This window comes from Tachypleus tridentatus, chromosome 10, assembly GCF_004210375.1.
Source record: "Tachypleus tridentatus isolate NWPU-2018 chromosome 10, ASM421037v1, whole genome shotgun sequence".
Lineage (NCBI taxonomy): Eukaryota > Metazoa > Arthropoda > Merostomata > Xiphosura > Limulidae > Tachypleus > Tachypleus tridentatus.
This window is the reverse complement of record NC_134834.1, coordinates 70665124-70685873: the sequence shown is the minus strand read 5'-3', so window position 1 is coordinate 70685873 and position 20750 is coordinate 70665124. Positions and strand designations below refer to the sequence as shown.

The following is a 20750-nucleotide window of genomic DNA, read 5'->3' as shown; positions in this document are numbered from 1 at the left end:
TCATTTTCTGTTTATGCCATAAATGTTTGACTGTTTCTTCTTATCTTTATACCAAAAACTAGTAACAAAATATGACATTCCAGTTAATACCAAATTTATTCAAAAACCAGGCACAAAACTAAGGTCTATGTAAAAAAACTGTGTCTATGTAAAACTGTGTAAAAACTACACTGACAAACACCACACTAACATTATTTATAAAATATAATGTGATAACTGCCACGACTTCTATATTGAAGAAACAAGTAGAAAAATGGAAACCAGATTCAAAGAAAACAAAAAGTCACCATCACACGTTTTCGAACAGTGCAAATCAAATAAACACAACATAACCACAGAAAACACCCAAATATTAAATAAAGAAACTATCATAAACAAACGTAAAATTAAAGAAGCCTTACTTATACAACAACTCAAGCTCAAAATAAACCAATACAAAGGAACACCTTTATACCTATATTAATAAATATAATCAAACATCTAAGCACGCCCTGTACAATCCTACACTCAATTACACAACCCCCTTCAAATATGTGGTCAGCTATAGGTCAGTTACCTCTTTCTTTCTTTGTGAACCTAACGATGACCGAAGAAGGTCGAAACGTTGTTCGCTCCTCTACATAAAATATTTTCTCAACCCAAACCAGCCGTTTTTATACATATAACATTTGATTTTTGACACTCTGCAAGCTCAAAGTGAGTGTGGCCATCGTTCCACTCGTTTCTACTTTGAACTTTGAACTTTGCTGCAGTTATAGACTTGAATTGAATTTTATCAGTGGCTATTCCTTTCTAAATACTTAACAAATTTAAAACATTCAAAAATCAATATTTTTGAAACTATTCTTTTGGCCAATTTCTTAGTAGTATGATAGATATAATGTCTTTCATAAGCAAAGTGTGAGTATTGAAGCTTTCTGTCCCACTTCCAGCATCAAACACCTCCTTATGATGTTACGCATTTTATCAGGATCACTGATTTAATTACTTAAATGCTTCTGTACCTGATTGCTGAAACAAAGTTTCCAACATAAAAAGTTAGCAATATAAACTTTGCTTTTATTCTGAACAATTACCAAGTTATAAAAACATACGAAGAAGGAGTGGGCACAACCTATCTAAAACTATGAAGTGTTACAATGTTATCCCGCCCTACCTAATTTTTGGTGTTCCCATTCGTACTTCCTATTTTTTTCTATTTAAATTGTTTATCTTTTTTTTTTTTTGTAATTAAGCACAAAGCTACACAGTAGGCTATCTCTGCTCTGCCTACCATGGGTAACGAAACTTGCCATGGGCGAGCTTTTCAGGTATTATTAAATAAAATATAATTTTTTTTGGGATAGGAAGCACTACATCAATATGCTTTAAATCTTATTTATATAGAAAAATACAGACTATAAAACTAATGTAATGTTTAGTGACGAAAACATGTGGTGTTACACAGGGTTATGTACTTGAACCAATTTTTACTTTATACATGAATAATTTATGCTGAATAAAGTTAAACTGCGAAATTATTATATTTACTTTTAGTAATATAAAACAAACTTTTAAATTAAGTACGAGTTGCATATAGTGGGAAATACGTTTTGGAAAATTATTTATTATTATTAGCTAAAATTTATATATTTTGAATAGAAATATAAAATGATTATGAATAAAAATAACTTTGAGTTGTATATTCATAGTATTAAGGACAAAAATTATGATAATTCTAAATGTTTACAATTTGAGGGAATGAATTTCACAAAATATTTAGGTTTACGAAATGATAAAAATTTTAGCTGGAAACAGCATGCTAAGGATTTTGGAAAAACACGAAGTTCACTAAAATCTGCACCCCACTGGTACAGCGGTAAGTTTACGGATTTATAACACTAAAATCAGCGGGGTTCAATTCTCCTGGGTAAGCTCAGCAGATAGCCTGATGTGGCTTTGCTGTAAGAAAAACACACACGCGTACAGTTGAAATTTTGATACGGGAAGGGGGCTTATCCAAATACATTAAAGCAAACTTTTTCATCACGAAATAATATTATGAAAACAAATCGTATAGTGATAAAAATGAAACAATTTATCAAAGTTGTATGTTAATAAGAGCATTTCTTATGAAATATTTATTAATAAAAATAATCTTATTGGTTAAAAGGAATAAAAGTTATTTCTTATAAATAAATACTTATGTGTATCCTAATAATACAGAGATTAAAATATAGTATTCAAATAGCTAGAAAGAAAATCTCATATAATCATTTTTGTTATTTGGCGCCAAAAATTGTAAGACATGAAAATACAATAGCTAAATTTAAGGTGCCAATAAAAGAATGTTTGGTTGACTCTAAACAATAGATTTTTAAGGCAGTAAAATGAATTTTTGGTACTTTTAAGATAATTTTGATTAACTAAAATATTAAAAAAATTAATGTTATTGACCTGGATGAGCTAAAGACTCTTTGGTTTATTGTAACTTTATTGTACTTATTGTTTAATCTGTATTGTAATTTGTAGAAAGTACTTTCCGAAACAGAGTGGAAACGAGAAAGCTAAACTTGAGGTATCCACGTTACATAATGGTATAGAAAAAATCCTCTTCTGAGCAAAGTTTTCTTTTTAATAACAATAGTATGATCTATCTCAATGTTTGAAATTAGACGACAGGTATATTTGAATCACTTTTTACAATGATGGTGAAGTGAAACAAATAACTAGATAGAGGAGGATTTTGGCTTTTTCCTTGAACATTAGCAATAAGTTGACTTCCAGAGAAGATGGATTCAGGTAAAGTTTCTGTAACAGATGATGATTGGCTTGGATATTTCAATTTTGACGATTTATAGTACTTTGCTTATCAACAAATTCATATAAGAGTTGCTGAACCAACCCATGTGCCTTTCATCCCTTATATAAATTGTTTCTATTAAGACATAGTATAGAATGATTTCATTAAACTAGATGCGAAAGTAAAAGAAAAAATACCAGATAGTGTTGGCAATTTTAGCTGATTCTGTTCTAGAATAATCTCAAGAGTGGCAACAACCATAAAGGCTCAACGGAAATCTAGACTGACAAATCAGATTGGCGGTATTTCAAATTACAACGGAACAACAGAATTTTTTAGGTCCACATGAAAATACCACCTTTACAATGAAATAGGTTATTTAAAACATGCCAAGAGCATAAGAGACAAAGTTCTTACTTTAATTGCGAGGTCAATGGATGGTGGATTGTTGACATCTTAAATTAAGTTTTAGTTGGATTCTTGTTTCTTGCAAAATGTCCTCATAATAAAGAGAAACAACTGGTCAAAAGCACTCACTACCAACTTACTGCACTCAAATAGTTTGATTTGACCGTCACTTTTGTCACGTACCCACGGCTCTAATATACATAGTGGGATTTCAAGACAACAAAATACACCCCGCGAGCCTTTGTATTCACAGTTCGGCACTCTAACTAGTAGGTTACGCTCGACCATATTTCTCTGAGCAAAATATTTGTACTATAAATGTTTACCTGTATAAGGTTTGCACTTGTTTAATAACTCATAAAACAAAACTCTCTCTTGCAGGTTTACGATTGTGGCAACTTATTTTGTATCGATGATACGTGTTTCTCGGCTATATGATGAACATTTTTCCAAAATATGATTCAAAGCTACTAATATTTTCTTTGTTTGTTTGTTGCTAAGCACAAATCTACTATACCCATCACAGTGATCGAACTCAGGATTTTCAAGTATATGTAAGTTCTCTCTAAACCATCGAGTGTAGCAACTTTTGCTTTTGGTTACTGTTCTTAGTGATCTACTATTTTATCTATTAAATGCCACAATGTTGGTTACATTAACACAGGTAGTGCAAATAACACTTTTTTTGCACATTCGATTATACGTAGGCTAAATACGTTATATTAAAACGATCTTGAATATGCACACCATCAAGTCACGTGACAACAACAACTGATATGAAATCGCAGTGGAATGAAATGTATTAATACTACATTTTGGGCTTGTTTTGCGTTTCTTAGGTAGAGTGCTACGACGGAAAACTAGTTGTTTTTATGATCCAACACAAAATATTTTTATACTGACTTCATAAATATGTTCTTATTTCTAAGACAGAGATAGTCTTAAACTTAATAGAATTAAAATAAAAGCATATGGATCAACTGGAATTATCCAGAAAGGGAAGTACAACAAACTGTATACAAAATAGTCGTGGTAAGTAAAAAGCAGTGCCTTGTCACAGGTGAGCATGCTTGAGCACTAAATTCATTAGCAAAAGATATCCACATGATCCATGAAACAGTATATCGCATAATTAAGAAGAATGTCATTTTGGAAATGAGGTCAACAAGATTAGACTTCTTGTCGTATATTCGTTCAACCATTGCATACTGCAAGCACTGCTGTTCTCACTATGTACGGTTTTCATTTAGATCATGGCCGGACGTGACAACATTTACTCAAACGAAGTTGTGAGGTTCCAAAATTACTTCACATAAGATATTCAACCACTCGTATTAGTTGAACGCTTTAAAGCAATTCAATCGCAAATAGAAAGCATTGCTTAGTTTTACACGAAGGTTTACCAGATAGAAATAATAAAAATTGTTTGTTCTAGAAATCACGATATTTTCTTACCCAGGAAATTCCCACTAAGTCCCACTTTTACGGCTTTGTTTATCAATAAACATAATAACATAATTACCATTGCAAGTAATTTTTTGTATTTATTTGAAGCTAAGCACAAAACTACACAATGAGCTATTGGTGTTCTTCTCATCACGGGTATCGAAACCCTGTTTCTAGTGATGTGAGTCTGCAGACATAGGGAAACTAGAAGTAATACCACTCTGACTTTCAATTGATGTCACAGCTTTGATTACTAATTAGTAACCACTTATATTACTTTGTATTTTTGTTTCATATATTTGCGCAAAACTGCACAACTACTATTTGAACTAGCCGTCTTTAATTTTGGATTCATAGACAAGAGGGACTGTTTGTTTGTTATTATGCACAAAACTACACAAAGGGCTATCTGTGCTCTGCCCATCACGGGTATTGAAACCCGTTTTCTAGTAATAAAATTCCTCGCAGACATACCACTGTGCCACTGGAGGGCTGGACTAGTGGGAAAACAAATTGTCAGCAGCGTTTGCTCCCACTCTTAGGTTACGCTAATAGAATACCTGAATGTAAATACGCTCTTATAACGAACAACATGTTTCCAAAATGCTGAGCAAACCATGAGCTCTCAAATCACAGTCCTGTATGCCAACATTAGGGCCACGTCTGGACCAAATATATTAATGATATTACAGCTTTCTTATTCAAGAAATTTTTAAGCCCTCTAGTAAGTAGTGGCATCTTTAAATGTCGCTGATTTTCAGTTTTATTTATTAAAGTATGCACTTTTTATTAATGTGGCTTTTATTTGCTTACTGTGTTGACATGATTAGAACTATTCCTGCGATCTTTGAGAGATGGAATATTTTGTTCTTTCTTCGGATTGCTAGTATGATCGCTTTGTTCAGATTGACAAAGAAGAGAATAATGGAATCGTTTTTCCTATTGAAATGATTTAGTTGTAGTTAATACATAAAGGTCGTTGATTGACTGTTTGTATAGATTAAATAAGCGGAAACGAATCTGAGTCCACCTTCAGTTTGTCTAGGTGCATCACTCAATTTTTATTTATGGAAATGGTGGCTTGGCTAGTTCATACAGTAATGAACGTTGTTTCATCTGATATACATCAGTTTGATACATATATAAATGGGAAGTTGAATTTCTAGTAAGCACTAGATCAACCAAGACCTTACTTGAAATTACCATGCATCAGATAATTCAAAGAAAGCCATACGCAAGCTAGCAAATAGTGATAAACTAGATGGAGAGATGAAGATCCATATTTATCTTGTTATTTTTAATCACTAAGCAGAGGTAATTATCTATAATCTTGACTCAGACTTTGTTGGGGGTTTTCTTTTTGGGGGTACACCTTTCAAAGTTGACGATCTACAGTTTTGTAGAAAAAAACATTTACCGCTAACCAGATGGGGACCAAGTAAAATGGTCTGCAATGACATATATTGAGAAAAGGGTCATAGAGGTTTTCAATATTTCCATTAGTCCATTCTTTCTCGAACAGTTACCTATTCAAGTGGTTGTATTTTTCCAGAACTTATCGGTAACAAACAGCATTGGCTATTTATTTTCCAACTCGAATAGTCGTTGGCATGGTAACAGATTCAAGAATTATGCAGGCCAGTCATGCATTTGGCATCACTTTTATTATACCATGTTCAAAATCAAATACATGTCGACCTGAGCATCGAAGGCTCATGACTGACAATCTTAACACCAGCCAGAAAACACTATATAGCACATAGAAACTGATGATTTGCTCGTGAGGCTTGCTTATGTGTTTATAGGATCAGTTATCCGTCTAGCAGAACAACAGTAATACATCATTACGTAGAGGTATGTTATATGTACATGATAAATCATCTCTCATACACGTTTCTTTGGCACACAATGAACGCTACTCTTTTCAGTGCTGAGATTGAACACATCTTCAAGATGTGAAAGAACATCCTTTGGAGAGTACTTGGTCTAATATAATAGTTGTCACAAATAAGAAAAAAAAGGGCCTGCCAAAGTTCTACATAAAAAATTGGTAAGCAAATATACGTAGCGATTATATTATTCTATTCATTTAGCTGCAAGTGGTAAAATATGGATATTTATAAAGTACTCAATGGTTTAATACATCACATCTGGCTTCCAGGTATTAAAACCTCGATCTGAGCAATAAATGTAGCCCTGAGACTACATTTCAGGAAGGATGGTATGAATTCCATATCATGCAATTCATTATTTCGAGAGTGATGTCTACTCATGGGGTTGTGCAATGGAAACGTTGTCTCATCTATATAGATAACATTTTAGTATTTGTTGCACATTTTAGACTTTTACTGAAAATTTGAGAATAATATTTCAGAAAAACAAAGTTGCTAAAAATCGAAATTAGGGTAACGTGAATTAGCTCTTTCACTCAAGGACGAAAACAAAATTGCACCATTGAATTTAAAAGAAAAATAGAAAATAAACATTAACCAGAAAAGTAGATAAATAAAAAAATTTATTAGTGTGACTGATCCACTGAATATCGTCGCTGAAATTTCTCATTCTTTCAACCATGGGGCGTTATAATGTAACAGTCAATCTCACTTTTCGTTGCTAAAACTGTAGCACCAGAGTTGTAGGTGGGTAATGTTGGCTAGCTGCCTTCCTTAGCACTGATAGCTCTCGGGTAGCTATTCCTCAAACAAACATTTGGGGGGAGGGGGAATATTGATTTCAGCGAGCTCTGAATGAAAAAAAAAAGTTTGAATTTTAAAAACTTTTCTGGTCATAATACAACACTTGTAGCCCGCTAGGAGAAATTACCGTCAAGTTAAATCTTATAATTTCAATACAGGTGTAGTGTATGTTATCGATTTTAGCCAATAACTGTTTCTCAACCTTGGCTGTTCTGGTGTGATGCAACTGCCTACATCTCAGTTTTGAGAAGCCATAGTATAGAGCCCTGAACACGTATTACAAACTTCCATAGTATAGTGCCCTGAACACGTATTACAAACTTCCATAGTATAGAGCCCTGAACACGTATTACAAACTTCCATAGTATAGTGCCCTGAACACGTATTACAAACTTCCATAGTATAGTGCCCTGAACACGTATTACAAACTTCCATAGTATAGTGCCCTGAACACGTATTACAAACTTCCATAGTATAGTGCCCTGAACACGTATTACAAACTTCCATAGTATAGTGCCCTGAACACGTATTACAAACTTCCATAGTATAGTGCCCTGAACACGTATTACAAACTTCCATAGTATAGAGCCCTGAACACGTATTACAAACTTCCATAGTATAGTGCCCTGAACACGTATTACAAACTTCCATAGTATAGAGCCCTGAACACGTATTACAAACTTCCATAGTATAGAGCCCTGAACCAAACTTCCATAGTATACCCTGAACACGTATTACAAACTTCCATAGTATAGTGCCCTGAACACGTATTACAAACTTCCATAGTATAGAGCCCTGAACACGTATTACAAACTTCCATAGTATAGTGCCCTGAACACGTATTACAAACTTCCATAGTATAGAGCCCTGAACACGTATTACAAACTTCCATAGTATAGTGCCCTGAACACGTATTACAATTAACACGTATTACTTCCATAGTATAGAGCCCTGAACACGTATTACAAACTTCCATAGTATAGTGCCCTGAACACGTATTACAAACTTCCATAGTAACACGTATTACAAACTTCCATAGTATAGAGCCCTGAACACGTATTAAAACTTCCATAGTATAGTGCCCTGAACACGTATTACAAACTTCCATAGTATAGTGCCCTGAACACGTATTACAAACTTCTTTTCTGTTAGTTGCAACTGTACAAACCCTGGCAACTTCCAACACAACGGTAGTATTTTGTTAGAAGAAAGTTTTGATCTTTTATTTAAGCTAACAAACAAAACTTGCTTTATCGTTATATAAATCTTTTGAATTATAATGTTTTCGTATGATTAGAAAGGAAATGTTTTCATGATAGTGTTAGTTAAATCCTTTTGTCAACAAGACTACTGCATTAGGTTTTATTGGCTTAAGTAAATGCTTGAACGGAAAAAGAAAGACACTAAAAATAAATGTAAACATATATATGTATATATATAACAGGCTTAAACATATTACTATATTAAAATAATCCTTCTGACTGGCAATCTAAAAAGTCATACTGCTTATGATTTTGCTCTTGTGTTTGCCTGTTTGAAGTTAAGCACAAAACTACGCTATGGGCTATCTGTGCTTCCCCCAACGGGTATCGAAGTCCGAAAATATAGCGCTGTACTATTGAGAGAGTTTGCTATTGTGAAAGAGCTATTTTATGGCAATGATGGTAAACAGAGTGAAACTGTTTATGGTATTGTTTTAATCCAGACAAAACTAAAAATACAGTTTTATATTTTACTCAAAATGAACAGTCAAAATCTTCGATAAAGATAAACATCTGTAAATGTTTCTTAAAAGAAACATGTTTTACCATGAAGTATTTACGAATTTTTAAAGTTGTGAATAGGTACAAATATTATAGATGAACATAAAATATTTTGTTTGGTAAAGCCACATAATATGTAGCAAGTTCATCGGAAATTTCAAAATATTTTATCTAGTAACTGTCTTTTTCATTCGTTTATTTTCAGTGCAATAAACCAAACTATATTACAGGTGGATCAATATGATGCATTTGGGCATGATAAAGTTAACGCGAATTGAAACGAAATAAAGTTTATAAAGACGGAGAGTACGTTGATTCTTTAAGAACTGCAGCAGTTTGAGAAAAAATTAAGAGATCACTTCATTCTAGGTTTAGCATCATGCTATCAATATTTCGTGACAAATTTCTTTCCGGTAACTACAACACTGTCTGCACTGGCTTATAAACGTCTCAGGTAGATGTATCAAGTTGAGAAAGTATTCCAATACTTGAAGCATTTTTCGTTGAGGCACTGTTGTTAGATTATTCTCATCTGTGTTAACGATATAAATAACATTGAAATTGTAACAACATGGTTACAGATATAGCATAATCTGAAGTATGTAACCGTGTTGGTACATTATATACTAACAATTTCTGATCATTAACATTGTACGACAAAATAAGAACTTCATTTTCATGTAGAAGATTTATTATCTGAGTGAACCATCACACGCCATTGAAATGTTTAATGTAATTAAGTATATTTATGATTCACGTTAAATAATGATCCTATAAGAGTGTAACATTATTTTAAATCACGGTACGTGTTATAATTTATTTCGGACGAATCCCCAATTTATTATGTTATGTATCTTACGTATTACTATCTCAAAATAATCAGAATTATATGTATCAAATTTATATTATTTACCAACAAGACTAATAGAGACAATTTCTTTTTTCTAACACAAATTCACCTTAATATACAAACACAAAAATAATATAATTTATAAAAAGCTGTTACTGCTAATAATTATTACAGATGATGGTTTATATGCAAGAGTTTTACAAACTTACAAGCTATATTGAGTTTTATATCCGGTCTAGAACTGAATATTTTATCGATGGTCCAGGTCCGCGACGAACAAATTAGTTTTGAGCTGATATTTTTAAGCCTCGCCTAAGCTAACGCTGTCTTTATCTTGCCTGGTCTCACACCGAGTACAAGCTGACTCCTTCCAGCAAAGATATTTAATATCGTGGTAGAAATACTAACGTCCGAAGTAATTAATTAAAGTTAAACGGTTTGTACTGTTCGAAATCTATAACGTTCCTGTTCAAATTTTGTAGTTTTTCGATAAATAGGTGTTACTCACAATTGTAACTTCCTAGGCTTATCGCATACTGGTTATAGCTGACGAATAATAATAATAATAATCTCTTGTCTTGGCGCATTGCTTTAATACAAATCACTCGAGTTTGTCGAAAGTTTACTTGGAAATAATACTGTCAGTCATTAGTATACACACGCACCTAGTACATTGTTGATTTTTACTTTCAAGAACCTTCTAGAAATTCCAAGAACAGACCAAATTTGCGCAACACACAGCCAACAATATACTTTATAGGCAAAAAAGAAAACTATGCAGAAACAAGCGTAGGTATTATAATAAACGTATACGGTAAATCAGTTACAAACAAACACCACGTATTTTCATTGAATGTCCAAGTACTGAATACTAGTTAAAGCCATTATATTAGCAGAGATGGCAAAATATGTATTTGTAATGACAATTCAACTTGTGGTGAACCACGAAATGTAATTATTCAAGAGTATTTAGAAGAGCAAGTGAACGACACGGACATAACTTGCAAGTGCAATATTGATATCCGCACTCACACACAACATGAAACTTGTATGTTAGGATACGTTTTAAGACAGGAGAGTCCCATAATGCAAGAACTGGACAGTAGCAGAAAATTTTATGTAACATTATAAATGTGTGGATGAACTTAAAAGAGACTGTAGAAGATACAGAACATGCACTACTTATTGGTAGTTAAATGAACTGGTTACTGCTCATAAAGTAGTGGACGTATTTTCGCTATCTGATGTAGGAAATCAACTTGCTGGTCTTACCTCCGCTTCTGTATTAGAATTAAAACTTTGCCTTAGCAACTAAGCAGTGAAAGAAAATCTCTGCAACTGAAAACAGTTTATAGCATTGATTGGTAGGATCACTGTCAAACACACAGTATTTAGGGGATTTGTATAATATAGCAGTATGTGCAGTGTCTCAAAGGGAGTGCATTTTTACACTCACCACTCCTACAGTTAAGTATAGTATTTACGTAACCCCTCGATAAGTGAAGTGTTTTTGGGAAAGCTTGTGGCAAAGCCTCACTGGCATTTAACCCGACAATTCTAAATGGGTCATCATAGACTATTGGGTTTTAGGAGGAGAACCGAATCACGACCACCCCAGTCTTAACGTCACTACTTGGTTCCCTTTTACCATATTTTTATCTGATATAAAAACTAAAAGATCCTATACCTGACTGAAAAAATTGAGGACTGTTGTCCAAAGCAAACAAAAAAATCTTGAAACATTGAAATCGACATTCTTAAAAGGTTTTTCATGATCATGAAAGCCAATATAAAAAGTAGAAAAGGAAATAATCTGCACCTTTTCTTCTACAAAAACCTGTTATTTCACATCCTCAAAAAATATTAACCGCTGTCAATTGCTTTCGTACAGCATACCTAAAACATTAATGTCTTGTTCCACAACTCTAGTGATTCGGGATATTTCATTGACCAATGAAAGTATTGCTTCGAGATTAAGCCACTATAAGCAGATAAGTTCTAAGATGAATGAATATGGTGGTAAAAGTCACCCGGGATAATTACTGGCTTTGCGATAATAACGCCAAACTCATATAAGATTTACAGAAGGCCAAAAAGAACCCTTGAAAATTTCTAATCAAATGGAAAAATGCTAAGGGGGCCTAGAAATCTTTTTTTTCATCTCTCTCGAGATACTTTATAAATATGTATGCATGTTAGTCCGATTTTAGTTTGATTTAGGTTTTGGTTTTCGTATCAGTCTAGTTTCATTTTTAACTTGAGTTCGACTTGAATTTTAATTTTGAAATTTTTTCTCAGTTATTGTACATATTTTATTTGACCCTAGATGTAACCAGTTTCAAATTAATTTAGCCACTTTGTGGTTCGGTGGTAAATCTGATAGTTTATAACGCTAAAAACTGGGTTCCTATAACTGGAATAAGCACAGCATGGACAGCCTATTGTGTATCTTTCTGATTAGAAAAAAAAACAAACTATTTTGTCTCTCAACAGCTCAGTAATAATTTTACATAATTACAACGCTAGAATTCAGGGTTAGATTTCAATGGCGGGCACAGCACTAATAGTCTATTGTACAGTTTTGCAGTAAAACAAGCAAGCAAGAATAAATGTCCTCTGGTAGCTCAATGATATGTATGGGGTATAATAATGCTAAAATTCGGGGTTCATTCCCGTGATGGGAAGAACACAGATATTCCATTGTGTTGTTCTTAACAAATGAACTTGTTTATGCTGCTTTAAACAACATTTTATTTTTATTTGATTATCCTCATCTTACTTTTATTTTATGTTATCTATTTACTTACGTTATTCTTAGAACTTAGTTTTATATCATCTAGTTTAGTATTTGTTTCATTTGCATTATATTTGTAGTTTTAATTTGTTTAATTTACTGGATGCTGGGCCTGCATGCACAGTAAAAGTCACTTTACTCTTTTGTAATTATAAAAGGATATATCTTTATTTAGTATATTCATAAATACTTTTCAAGAAAGATACTCTGTGCAGATGTTCTTCTTTTAATTGATATCCTGTGAAAAGTAAACAGTAAATTTGCCCTCATACATGTAAAGACAGAACTTGCTACCCCTTGTGTTACCATATAACAGAGAAAGAGCTTGTCCTCATCTTCCCCAATTACAATGAAGACAAAATATGTTTTAAGTATGACATTACAATAAACAAAGCATCTGTTCTAATGTACAACTTTACAATAAATGGAGGACGTGTCCTCATCTGTGACGTTACAATATAGAGAAAATTGTGTACTCGTGAGAGACGTTAAAATAGGGATAAGGTCTGTCCTCATGTATTACTTTACAATAAATGGAGGACTTGTCCTCATCTGTGACGTTACAATATATAGGGAAAGCTGTTTGCACGAAAGACGTTACCTGATGTGTGACTTCACGATAAAAACAAAACTTGTTCTAATGAGTGACGTTATAATAAAGAGATGATCTATTTCCACGTGTGTCTTTACTTTAAAAGAGTCCACGCGCCCATGACATGCTATCCCAAAGTTTTTGACACTTTCATAATAGCAGTTGAGAATGTGCCATTTACCGTTGGAGAGAAAGATAGAGCTCTTATTACACGTCCTATTCTCTGCAAGAGGATCTTATTTCGAGTGCATGAGGTTTGACTGAGTTTTTTATTCTTCTAAACGCAACATTCACACAATAATAAGCCTTTAGTGCGAACTTTAACTCTGTTGAGTTTCTCACAGTGTCGATGTATGGTTATTGTATTTCTGTAAGTATCTTTAGAAGGCTTCTGGTACAGTTCGAATATTTAGAAATAGATTTTCAAATACATATAGCATGACATATTTGTACTGTGGTCGTGGTATTCTTGAAAACAGAACGTAGAGTGACAGCAGGCTTGCAATTAAAACTGATTATCCATATTTTTCAAGTTATTCTTGTGAGATTAAGCAATCCAGATAACTTATGGTGGATGATTCTTGTACTAATAGCTTCTCAAGGTTATAAAATTAGTTGTTATTTTCTTCAGGTTGAACTTACATAATCCTATTTCGACAACATTAAATGAATCGAAGATGAAAGAATGGGGACTGTTTGCATAATTAAGAACGATTGTATTCCTAGGCATTTTGATTAAACCAATTATGTTTAATCAATTCTGTGAATTAAACAGTTTTGCTTCATCAGCCTTGTAATTCAAACAATTTTACAGCATCATCTATGTTATTTCAGTTAGAACGATTTTGTGTTAGACTAAAATAAAGTTAATATCACTAGTTTTGCTACAGAATAACATTTTAGAGTGAAATAAATGAACAAAAGAACTCCAAAGTTTTCACAAATTATCTAAAAGCAAGAAACGGCACATATGCAGCTTCAGGTTTAGGCTTAGCAAGTACTTCTTCAGCATCAGCTGTCCCCGATGGCTCAGTGGTAAGCCTAACTTACAACGCTAATAATCGGGTTTCGATACTCGCGATGGGAGAGCACAGACAGCCCATTGTTCAGCTCTGTGTTTAACGAGGTTTAACTGATTACTTAATTTGTTGTGAGACTTTTATGCTAGGAATATCCAGTATAATCGTTTCAGGTTTGTTTGATGAACCTTCCTGATCAATGACGTCATCTAATTCTACTCAATCTCGACCGGTGTTTAAGGGCAACCAAGAAAGGTAGCCGACACCTGCAAGGCAGGGATCGATGTCCGTGCATACGTGGGGATCACCCACTACAACTTTATAATGATAGTATATCACCCGCATGAAATGCTCGGAGTGATGTTTCGGTCTCGACGTTTCGTTGATTACAGAAAAGAAGCGGATGAGCGAAAATTGACCTGCTACAGAAAAGAAGCGGATGAGCGAAAATTGACCTGCTAAACTCGTAATCAAGTCTCCTTCATACGTTACACAACTAAGATAAAAGAAAAATTACATTTCTAAAGGATGGATAGACTACAGCCTTCCGGGAGAAAAGCCATTGAAAACACTTAATTAGGAACTTTTTCGATCCTAGATTCTTGATAGTTATGCAGTGTCAATGAGCCACGATCATCGTTCGTGTTCTAGGCGTTGTGCTCTTCAGATTTTTACAAAAGAAAGCTTCCTTTGATAACTTGAAAGAGATGAATTGAATGAGTTTGAACGACTGGTTGAAATAACACAAAAGCTTCAGTCGCTAAACCTCGAAGCTTAAATCTGAAAGATTCCTTTCACGGAAATTTTAGCGTTTTCGCAGAATTAAGTGAATCAATATAAATCAGCTTGGGTTTATTTCAGTTCTGTACTGCATAGATAGTACCTTTTAATAATCAATCTCTATATCTACATATGTAAAAACATATATGTTAATGGATCGGATATATAGATTTATTTCTTTATATTCGTTAGTAAGTTACACGTAAAAAGGTTTTATGCAAGTTGTAAAGATGCTAAAAAAATTATTCATTATTAGTGGAAAGGTTTCATTGACGATTATGGTTTAGGATAGCTTAATGGTTAGTGTGCCGGGTTGTAAATCTGATAGCTCGTGTTTCGCGTCCCCTTGCCTACAAGAAAATAACAATCGAGTTCCACACGGTGCACTATAAGAGTAACCGTTAGATCACATTATTCGATTACAGTACCTTGAGACCGGGCGGTAGGTGATGTTCATTAACTGACAATATATTCATAATTAAAGGCACCTAGTGCTGATAACCCATATGTAACATTGTGCGATTGCCAAAATAAACATTTATAAGTACTAGGTGTCAGTATCAGTTGGAAGAAGAGGAGTACCATGTTACGGGCGTACAAAATACGACCTTTCCGAGAATACGCCTGCCGGAGGATACATGGAGTACTAAGGTCTAACGTTAAGAAAGAAGTAAATAGTCGTTTATTTTAATGTAACAGTTTGTGTTCTAATCGTCACTTGTGCAGATTAAAAGCTATGATATAGTCGAACTGTTATATTCTGTCAAATTTTGTACTTGTCAATTATGATATTTGTACATGTGTTCTGTATTATTTTTAAATAATATATACATGTGTGCGTGTGTGTACTACGTTTTCATTTTGTGCTAAGCTATATATATATATATTTTTGTTTTATAAAATAGAGATAAAATATTTATCTATTTGTTGAGAGTGACATTGGGCTTTCTTGTACACACTGACACAGTAGCTTAAAAATTAATCATCATGTCACTCTGATGAACCTGTTTTATATGTATTAATTATTTTTAGAAAAATAAAACAGATAGGTTACACATCTTCAAAACTAACTAACTTGAAACCAAGGTATTACGTATTTTTATGAAGAAGAAGATATAACTTGACTTCTGTTACACTTTGTGTTTTGTAGCTAAGTTGCTGATGGAGTGGTGTGCCCCTCAGTATAGTAGTTTATCAGATTAACTGAGTTACAATGTAGACTTTCAAACCGCCATTGTACATAAGACTCCAAGTTATAGACGAGCTAGATTATTTCTGATATCGCGCGACAGGTCTCGTGAAGAAAATACTTTTACTAAAACTGCATAAGGCCTCCTAGTAGTTAAGTGCTACAAATATTTTAAATCCAATTGTGATGTTTCAATACGATTATTTCCATAAACAGATCAAGACTTGGCCCCATATGATTTAGTTAATGCAGTTGTTAAACACTGTAGTTGTTATTTTGTCTCTTTAAATGTTTCAGTTTTTGTAAAATATGTCTAAATACTAACAGAAATCATGAAGGTAAAAATTCCACTCAAAATATGAGCTGTTTATGAACAAACAAAGTTTAAAAGTTACTCGAGCATGTTACATCTATATACGTAAAATAAAGTACTTAGTTTAGCAGGAATGTATTTGTCTTACTAGTTTTTCAAGCGGAATTATTTTTAGCTATGATTTATTATCTTAAGTATTCTTACGCGTAAGAAAGCTCTTTATACTGAACTATTTTAAATTCAGAACTTCAGATTCGTGGATGATTCGATTTTGAAAGAATTTGACTAAAAAATACACCTTTTTAACTTCTAGTGTTAACCAAGACCTTAGATAGAAGAAATAGCCAAACATATGAACCACTCAAGCTCCCAAAAAAAATTCTGAAAAGAACTTCAAGAAGGGTCTGAAAACTGAAAAAGGGAATTTGTACTTCTAAGTTGAAAGTTAGTTAATGTAGCTGGAGATTTCTCGGAGATCTCCACACCCGGGAAACCTTCACAAAGACAATTTTTTTTGTCATAAGAAGTTACAAGCGAGAAGATGGTTTCACATCGATTGGGCAAGACGAGGTTATTTCTAGTAGGGTACTGGTTTTCTGCAAAATCCTTTCTAATGGTGCTGTATGCATCTTAAGGAAGCCCACGGTGAGCTATTATTATTTCACGACACACCAGCCACATATTCTAGTAAGGGCACGGTTCGTTATGCACAACGCGCACAATCAGATAAAGGACCCAGATGAGTCGAAGATGGAAAATGTTTTTTTTCTTAAGATTTCTTGACACGAACAAAAATGTTTTCAGCGCAAAGAATGTGAATGTAAAGGAACAACTGGTTCTCAAACAAGCTTTTAAGATTACTCAATAAGACAATCTTTATATCAACTTTACCTCTCATTGGCGACACATTTCTTGGAACATTGCACTTCACTCCTCAATATGGACGTTGTTTGCTTTGCTCACGATTTAAAGAATGTAAATCTTTATTCTTATGACATTGACCTATATTATAATCTCTAAATATATTACGGCAAAAAACTGTGTTAAATATTACAGCTTCGAACCTGAATCCTTCTTCTTCGAGAATTGTTGGAGTAAATACAGTTTTTGAGCAACTGTGTGATACAGTTCAATCATATATATTAAAATTTGCTTAAAGACGGAGATTCTTATATAAATATATTAATTTATTGTATGGTTCGGTTGCTCATTCTCTTTAGAATAAGCAAATGGTAAAAAGACGTAAGAATCAAGTTATGTAATTTTAACATTTTTTTACTCTTTTTCAAGAAACAAAAATAAAAACGTAACCACAACCAACTTCTTTTCATTTTCACACCCATATCTTACAAGTAACACAGCCTATAACACACATAAAATTAATATTCCTGTTCACTTCTCATCATTAAATGTATTTATTTGTAGTTAAACAATGGGTTATCTGTGCTCTAGAATCATGTAAATATCCTTGTCTTATAGACGCTAGACGACTTGCATTTCGATTTTTTATTGGATCAGTAAAGAAACAACTTATGAGATAATGATGTTGTTTTTTTTTCAAATTGTGTGTTTTATTTTAGTACAGCCAAAACGGGCTATCTACTGTGTCCACCGACGGAAATCGAACTCCTTAAGTTAGTTATGTAAATCCGAAGACTTACCGATGTCCCACTAGGACATTTTGTTGGTGTTTTTGAAAATATATTGTTATCTACATCTATACAAAATTACGATGCGCTCGACAAACGCCTTATATTGTGATTACAGTGCAAACTTACGTGGTAGAAGTTTTCAAAACTTTTGTTTAAGCCGTATGAAAAACACAATACAGCTTAATTCAATATACTTGTGTGTATTCTACTACGTATTAAAACTCTGTTGGATTGGTTTTTTTGTTTGTTTTTTTTTGGAATTTCGCACAAAGCTACTCGAGGGCTATCTGTGCTAGCCGTCCCTAATTTAGCAGTGTAAGACTAGAGGGAAGACAGCTAGTCATCACCACCCACCGCCAACTCTTGGGCTACTCTTTTACCAACGAATAGTGGGATTGACCGTCACATTATAACGCCCTCACGGCTGGGAGGGCGAGCATGTTTGGCGCGACTCGAGCGCGAACCCGCGACCCTTAGATTACGAAGCGTGCGCTAGGCCATGCCAGGCCCAACTCTGTTGGAAGCGCAGTTAATAAAACTTAGATTATCCTTTTCCATTCATTATAAATAACTAGCAATTTAGTGTTTTTACAATCACTTTCATGTAAATGTTATTTTTTATTTGCTCATATTATTTTAAAACCTCACTGTTAGAATTTACTTATGGCTTATCATTCTCTACTACTTAAACTTATCTTGAGAGATAATTTTTAGCTCTTTCAGGTTCTAGTTCAGCTAAATATGTCCCTCATTTGATCAGTGGTACTTACAACGCTAAAATATGAGGTTCGATTCCCCGCTGTGGACATAGCAGATAGCTCAATGAGGCTAATTAATGTTATGCATAAGTGACTGAATGTGAGAAAAATACGTTTTATGAACGAAATAACTTATAATAAAAATTCGGGTTAAACGACTTTCATTGAAACAAATTTAGCTGAAAAAAAACATCGAAAGAGACAAATCATAACTAACCAAGCCTTTAGTTGAGTGACCTTTTTTGAAAAGGTCTGCGTGTTTGGCCTCTTTCACAGTGGATTAATCTACATTGTTTTCACTACTTACTTGACAACCCAGAGGTCAGCTCTCCCCAGACCAAACAGCACAATGTAATACAAACAAGCATGTTTTCTTCGCAAGTCCCAGTAGAGTCTCTAGCCTTTATCACGCAGCACTTAACAATTTAAGTTTTCCAACAGAGCTGACACTTGCTGAGTCCACAGATAACGTGACTAGTACAAGCTGACACTGTGCGCGTTCTGAGACGGTCGACACGAGCCCAACGTCAGGCATACTCGAGCTTCAGAGCCAGTTCTTAGCAGGCAAGTTTAAAGGAGCAAACAGCCACGCGGCAGGCACCACGTGGTTTATACAAAAAGCAATACGTATTTTCTACAGAAATGCAGGAGTTTTTCTTGGCCTTATTTTTCAACTTACCAAAGGAAGTAATTTAAAAAGCTCATCGCGTGGCGAGATGAAAAACGTAGACTTGCTTGAAATTAAAGCTTTTCGTGACGAACAATGATGGTTTGTTTTATTTTCATTTTCTAAAACCTAAATCTTTCTTAATCAGAGGTTTGATAGGATATCAGTTTCCCAGAAGGAATAAGATAGTTTGTTTTTTAGAACTATATTTTGTAGCGTAACGAATTTGAACAATTGAACAATTCATGACGCATCCACCTTGATTATCATTTCTCAGTGAAAAGAGAACAGGGCGCTATTGAAAGACGTAGCGTAATGAAATGTAGTAAATGGACAATACAGCAGATTTTGAGTAATGTTCTGTTCCCTGTGTGTGGTTTAGAGTAGTACAGTACACTGCAGTTTACTTGAAGCATTATACGTGGACGACCAGAACAGTATAATATGTATTATTGTTTTGTGTCTTCTACTGTTGTTTTCCTTCACACACGGCCCGACATGGCCAAGCGTGTTAAGGCATGCGACTTGTCATCTGAGGGTCGCGGGTTCGAATCCCGGTCGCGCCAAACATGCTCCCCCTTTCAGCTGTGGGGCGTTATAATGTACGGTCAATCCCACTATTTGTTGGTAAAAGAGTAGCCCACGAGTTGGCTGTGGGTGGTGATGACTAGCTGCCTTCCCTCTAGTCTTACACTGCAAAATTAGGGATGGCTAGCACAGACACCCCTCGTATAGCTTTGTGCGAAATTCAAAAACAAACAAACTTTCTCCACCCGTACTTTATATAACACTGCATGTCAAAACCTTTTGTTTGCATAATAGTGAAGATTTTGCTCGTGCATAATTTTAAATTACTCTAATCTGTTACAATATTGTCCAGTCAAGGGTTTTATAAATCTTACACGGTATTGTTTACTTCAAGTTGATGTGGAAAGAGCCTTCAGGCTTTGGATAATAGGATCAAAGATGTCTATCATTCTACAGCTTTAGGAGAAATCGGTGATAACTAGCTCACATTTGATGTCGAAGTTATATAAAACA

At 34.0% G+C, this 20750-nt stretch overlaps 1 protein-coding gene across 1 annotated transcript in view; it reads right to left on the bottom strand.

The window, feature by feature from the left end:
• LOC143228375 (cell adhesion molecule Dscam1-like) overlaps positions 1 to 19579 on the bottom strand; it is a 74797-nt gene extending 55218 nt beyond the window's left edge. Inside the window, exon 1 of the mRNA XM_076459641.1 lies at positions 19350 to 19579. Within this exon, the coding sequence (XP_076315756.1) occupies positions 19350 to 19410 (61 nt within the window). The 5' untranslated portion in view covers positions 19411 to 19579. The remainder of the gene's footprint in view (positions 1 to 19349) is intronic.
• Positions 19580 to 20750: the final 1171 nt, after the last annotated feature.